General features: G+C 38.3%; 1 protein-coding gene across 5 annotated transcripts in view; it reads right to left on the bottom strand.

Annotated features, from left to right (window-relative positions):
* Nucleotides 1-607: 607 nt before the first annotated feature.
* PHKB (phosphorylase kinase regulatory subunit beta) overlaps nt 608-6611 on the bottom strand; it is a 238194-nt gene continuing 232190 nt past the window's right edge. For all 5 annotated transcript variants that reach the window (XM_054452899.2, XM_054452903.2, XM_054452901.2 and 2 more), the window contains 3 exons: nt 4586-4693; nt 2476-2616; nt 608-1844 (listed from right to left, as the gene is read on the bottom strand). In XM_054452899.2, coding sequence (XP_054308874.2) covers nt 1707-1844; nt 2476-2616; nt 4586-4693 — 387 coding nt within the window. In that variant the 3' untranslated portion in view covers nt 608-1706. The remainder of the gene's footprint in view (nt 1845-2475; nt 2617-4585; nt 4694-6611) is intronic.

The following is a 6611-nucleotide window of genomic DNA, read 5'->3' as shown; positions in this document are numbered from 1 at the left end:
TCATAAACTCTCTTAACATATTGAGTCAAGTAGTTTAATTCTATTCTTTGTCAACCCCCCTCCTTAGTTCTTTAGCGTCCAACTGTGTCTCATTCATCTCAATTTTGCCAACTAATATCCATACAATTTCTTATGCAAGATCTCGGCACTGTACCTCAATGTTATGAGAAATGTGACTGACAGCAGATTTTTCCATGTGCTCACACATCCATTCATTTGATATCAATTGACTCAATACTGAAGCCACTCACCCTTTCTTACATCCTTTCAAAACTCTACAAATAAGCTGCATTTTTTATGTGACAAATCTATCTTCTCAGGTGAAACTCCAGTAAGATTGATCAGAAAAACAACTCTCTTTGGGGCAAGGGCTCAAACTCATGGGCCTTTTTTTTTTTCTATTTAGGAAAGAAATAAATACAATTTAAATGTTTAATCTACTTTCTACTTTTATTAAAGTTTAAGTAAACTGGGCAACTAAATGTGTATAATGGTAGGTACCATAGATTCTCTTCCATTCTACCTCTAAATCAATTAAATGAAAACACTCGGGAGTTTGAAGCTCAATCTTGTGAACCTAGGAACAAAGAATGTCCAGATACGTTCATTAATTCAGAAATAAAATTTAATGACTCTTAATGTTGTTTTTACTAGTAGAAAGCAGGTTAACAGTCCTTAAATTTAACGTATTTATTTTTCTTTCTTTTTTTTTTTTTTTTTTTTTGAGATGGAGTCTCGCTCTGTCACCCAGGCTGGTGTGCAGTGGCAGGATTTCAGCTCACTGCAACCTCCGTCTCCTGGTTCAAGCAATTCTCATGCCTCAGCCTCCTCAGTAGCTGGGTTTAAAGGCATGCACCATCATGCCTGGCTAATTTTTGTATTTTTAGTGGAGACAGGGTTTTCACCATGCTGGCTGGGCTGGTCTTGAACTCCTGACCTCAAGTGATCCACCTGCCTCAGCCTCCCAAAGTGGTGAGATTTCAGGTGTGAGCTACTGTGCTGAGCCTAAATTTAACATATTTTTGAACAATCATAGACATGTCCTATTTTTAGTAGGAGCTCAAAGAAAATGTTTGATAAGGTACAGATTTATTATATTTTAGTCCAACCCCTATATTTAGCAAATACAAAACCACAGTCATGTTTACAATGTAAAAACTGTAGAATAGCTCTGTATACTAAAATATTATTAATAATGCAGTTTTTGAGAACCAAAATATCAGCTGGCTGACTTTGCTTTTATGATGTATATTAACATCTTTTAGCATGACAATACCACTAGGAGAAGTTCACCATTCTTTCAACATCTTTTGATTTCCAGTATGCATTACTAGTTGGCAAATTTATTTTAATGGCAGTATGGTAAGAATTCAGTCCAAAGAGCAAAGATTCATTTTGATGAACTATTTGATCATAAAACATGCAGTGGCAAATTTTCAATTCATAAACTATTTTTATCACTCAGTGAGGATTACTATTGTAGTTGGCATAATCATGAGAACTTTTTCCTGCTTGATTAAAAGCATTTACCATTACCCTTAGATTGGCTATGACATGCAAGAGGTCCATAACCCTGCCAAGGATGTGGCATTCACCTCCCCAGCATGCTCAGTTCGTGTATTAATGGCTGCCTTGATTAAGCTTGAACATGACACACAACACACTTCAGAACATGTGTCTCAACAGAGCTTCCTACACCTTCCCCACTAGCTAATCAGACACGGGTCATCATTGTTTGGCTTGACTTCTCCTTCCAGCAGCAGATTCATCACTGCCTTTGTCAAATAGCTGCATGTTCCTCTTTTTCCCAGGGGAGGAGTGTTGTAAAAGGAAGTCATGTCATCCTACAAAGGAAAACAGTAAGCAAGGCATTTGATCTGTTTGTAAAGAGTTGACAGGTAAAATCAGTGTCAGCTTAGGGGGAAAAATAAATTCACATAAAGATTTCCTTATGGAAAATATGAGATTCCCGAGCTTTTCTTTCATTTTCCTGAGGTGTATATAAAACAAGGACAGATATTTTTGGTATTCTCTCCTTTGTTGATAATTTTTATTTACTTAGAGAACCTCTTTACAGTTGAACACAAAATATTAAACAGAGAACCTGGAAGGGCCTATATTAGGCAGTACACAGCACCAACGTAGCCTGTCACTGCATTCTATTGTCCCCAGAATTTAATTTTATAGCCTTCTGGAGTCTATGCCTCCTCTCTGATAAAACATTTTTATGCTAACCATATAAAGGAAATTTATCTTTTTCTAGATCTCTTTTTTGTCAGAACTTCACAGCTGAACTGCCTAGTAATTAACTAAAAAGTAACATTAATTCCTGGAAAAAGGCAGACTGCCCCTCAAGTATCCTATTTTGCACCTGTGAATCTGTTTTATAAAGTAAATGAAAAGAGATTAGGGATATTTTAAAGAATTGAGACAATGAAAAAATTCTCAAAAAAAAAAAAAAAGCTGTGTACTTACTTGTTTTTCAGTTTCCTTTAGCCAACTCTGATCTTTTTGAAATTCATTAAATGCTTCTTTGACCAGTCTGTCTAGATCTACTTTGTCTTGAAATTCTAGCTCGGGGTTTCTTTCCAGTACAATGGATACAACCATAAGTAACTAGAAGAGACAGACATTGAAAGCCAACTATATGAACCATAATAGTGACATGTTTTCACCCTTTGATCAGATGGATGGGTGATCCAAAGGATATTCTATATGATGAGAGGCTCAGGGATCACCTATGGAAGGAATCTTCCTAATTTTGCAAGTTATTTGCATAAATTCTGTTTGGAAAGTGCACCTTTTTTTTTCATTGTGTGTATCCCTAGAAATGTTTTTTAGTCAGTTAAATAAAACCGTTAACTTAGAAAAATGACTTTCCTAACCCATCGTGTACATAATACATGATACCCTATTCACCCAAAGTGTCTGAACTCTTTCTGGGCCTTTGGGTGTCGATCCTTGCTGGCAAGACACCAAAACACTGTCTGTGGAGAGAGGGGTCAGGGACCAAAGCCAGAGAAGCCAGGTAGGTTCAATGGAGACTCTGGACCTAGGTTCAGGATCAAACGACCTGGAGCCCAGGACTCAAATGAGTATAAGTCTGTGATGCCACAGTAGTTTCTCAAGGGATGGCCATGTTTTAAAAAATATGTTTAACTCTGACCCCTGTGACAAAAGTCCTATTTGGTCTGTATGAACCATCTTAGTTTAATGAATCACTCTATTGCTTGGCCATCACATACACCTATCCTAAGTGGTAATGTTCATTTTAGATGCTAAATTCCTATAAGCAAAAATAGTATCTGCATATGCAATAATTGGTAAAGGCTCTCTGATGATGTTTATGGCTCCTAATTTGTATACTGAACAGGAAACACGCCTCATAGTTCCCAATTTTGGATTCTTATTGACTGTATTTTATCTCGATGCTTTGAAAACAGAACCTGAAAGAACCAAAGGAAACACAGTAAAATCCAGGGGTCACAATGTGGGAAACCTTAGGGCAGGCCTTTAGCCATGAGAATATGAAGTTTTGTTGTAGGTCTAAAGGAAAATGTCTTCTGCAAAGGGAATGACCTCACTGTGGTCAACAAGAAGGATCTCTATGTCCACTGTATGTCCCAGATGCTGGGTACTAGACATGGAAGGCATTCACCCGTCTAATAACCCCGTCTTTTCGCGACCCAGTCTGCCTCATGCTGTGAAAATGATTGGCTGATACTATTCCACATCCTGGGACATCAAAGAGGAGGCTAAATCGACTCAGCTCTGACTGCAGCTCCAGACATGCTAGATTTTAGGAGGTGCCATGTCCAGGTTGGCAGTCACACAGAGCTTCTGTAGCAATAAGACATATTATCTACCCTTAAGAAACACAAAAGTCGGATGGATACATTCCCGTGGAAAGAGACAAAGTGCGGATGAGCTAAATATTAAACTCATCAATTGGTGGCTTCTCTATGTATTTGGGGTGATGTTTAACATGACAAAAGGGCATATGTGTTCTGTTAATTTTACAGGTAACTTTATACAGGGCAGTGATACAGCATGCAATGACATGTCTTCTCTGCACATAGAGATGTCTAGAAAGATGTCCCTCAAAATATTAACAGCAATGATCTCTTGCTAGTGAGTGTTGGGGAAACTCATATTCTTTTCTATAATTTTCTAAACTGCTGAAACTTTCTACAATAGTTGTGCTTATTTCTGTGAATAGAAAAAAAAAGAAAAGAAAGTGAATAGAAAAAGGTCACTTCCTGTACTTTTATGATGTGGCTGATACACTTGATGCTGAGGGGTGATTGTGTGGCTGAAAAGCAGGGGTCGGTTCTCCCTTCCTGGAGGAGCCTGAGGTGTCTGAATTGCTCGTGTGCCTTGCCTTGGGTCAGGGGTGGCCATCTTCTTGAGGACTCGGCTGGGAGAGATCAAGGTTCCGGAAAGAATAGGGTTCTGGGTCTCACAGGAGAGATCAGGGTACCAGAAAGAATAGGATTCTGGGTCTCATAGGCAGTTTCCCTTATACTAGTTTTCACGGAGCAGAGAGAAGGCATTTCTTCAGCAATCTTCCCTTCTTACTACTCACCTCTACAACGATCTGTCTGTACTGTGGCTGGTCAATATTTCCCAACGTGTCTTCAACAAGGAGAGAGAAATTCATCTCATACATGGTCATATCTGACAGGGTTGGTTGCTGAAAAAAATAACTCCACACTAACATGCTGAACCGTTATGCTCTGGTTCTCATTTAATAGAAGAATTTCATTTTCTAATCATTAATAGTTTTCAGTTTTTATAAAACCTTGGAGAACATTTTCAGCTACACAACTGGATTTTATATATGTCAAACTACTAAAGCCAACCAGCTGACTATTGTGATAAATTAAACCTCCCATTTTTAGTAGTTACCTTCACTATATTAATGTTTTTGAGAAAAAGGACTATATTAGAAGGCCACTTCAATACACAAAAGGAATAGCCAAACACTGAGACAACAAATAGTGTACATATTGCTTTCAGAAGTTACACGAGAAGTTATGCTTGCTGTCAGGCTCCCGCACGGAAGTCACCTGCTATTGAATTTACATCATTTCTGTGGCAGGTCCTTTCTGAGCTGGCAGCATAAAAATGCATACAAACAAGCAAAAACAATATTATGTACAGAACTGGGAAGGAAACAGGAAAAAAGCGAAGCTAAAAGAATTTCCTCTACTCTGCCCTTTATCTTTCATTTAAAACAAGAATATTGTGTAGTTTTCCATTCATTTTTTCACAATCCAAATGAAAGCAGAAAATAAACTAAAATTCAAATCCAAATCTGGGCATGGGGAATATTCCTCAGAGGATGGAAGGGAAGGCTCTGAACATTAGGCTTGTATGGTGGAAAGCACATGGGGTGACTAGATCATTACCAGAGAGGCAGAAATGATGAGACATACTTGTTTTCACCTCAATGATAGTTTACAGTGAACTCAATCAGGTTCAGAACCATGTCTATCTACTTACCACTCAAAATGGGACCCAATGTCCTCTTTCAATCAAGTGACAGCAAAGTTGTTCAGCCTGTATAATAATGCCTTAGTCCTATATTCAATAGATATTCAATACAACTAACTACTGTATTTCATAGTCAATATAATCCAACATATTATTAATGTTTACAGGTAGGACCTAATTTGGGGAAAATAAAGCCTCATTGCTAAACACAGTTATAATTGGCTAGATCTCTAGCAACGGGCTTAATGGGGTTACAGAAAGAAAGGAAGACCCTTTCTTGGTTTCACATTAATTTTTTCTTAATATATCTCATTAAAAAAGTCAACCTAGCTACTGTGCAACTACAGAAGAGATACCAAGCTTACCTTATTTCCCACTCTTCTGAAAGGACTTAGGGTAAGTAGTGTAGCAGAGAAGTTAAGAGAAAAGGCTCAGCAGCTACACTGCCAGGGGTCACACCCTGGGGCAGCTACTTACTAGATGTGTGACCTTGAGGAAATCATTTATCTGTGTTTCAGTGTCCTCTTCTGTCAAACTGGAATACTAATAACAAAGCATCTGCCTCAAAAAATTGTCTAACGGATTAAATGAGCACTTAGAAAAGTGCTTGGTGCATAAAAATATTTAACATGTATTTATTGTCATTATTGTTATTTTTAGCAAAGAGAGGATATTAGCAAAGCAAGGATACTACATGTTAAGTGGCCCAGGCTGCCAGACAATTAAATGAAAATCTGGTTAAGTATTAGTGGGGGCTGAGAAAGAAGCTAACAAGTGGTTGTGAGTGTGCACTGCCCAGGTAGGCAGACAGGAGGCCTTGCCAGAGGGTTTGAACTCCAGCAATGAGGCGCTGCTCTCTGCTCTCAAGAGATGGTGCTGCTCCTGAACAGTAATCATAGGGCACCCAGGAGAGGGCTGGGCCCTGCACTGACAGTCAAATAAAACTACTTGCAGTCTGTGAACAGTATAAATACTCTTTAAAAGTTTTTATGCATTTTTTTGAATAAGTAATATATTCACAGCATTCAGACTTTGAAAGGTTTAAAAGGGTTCCAGGGAAGAGCCCACACCATCCTCCCAGTCACACAGTTCCTTTTACCAAAGACTAAGAAAAG

This window comes from Pongo pygmaeus, chromosome 18 (genome assembly GCF_028885625.2).
Source record: "Pongo pygmaeus isolate AG05252 chromosome 18, NHGRI_mPonPyg2-v2.0_pri, whole genome shotgun sequence".
Taxonomy (NCBI): Eukaryota; Metazoa; Chordata; class Mammalia; order Primates; family Hominidae; genus Pongo; species Pongo pygmaeus.
The sequence above is the reverse complement of the archived record's forward strand: the minus strand, read 5'-3'. Positions and strand labels throughout refer to the sequence as shown.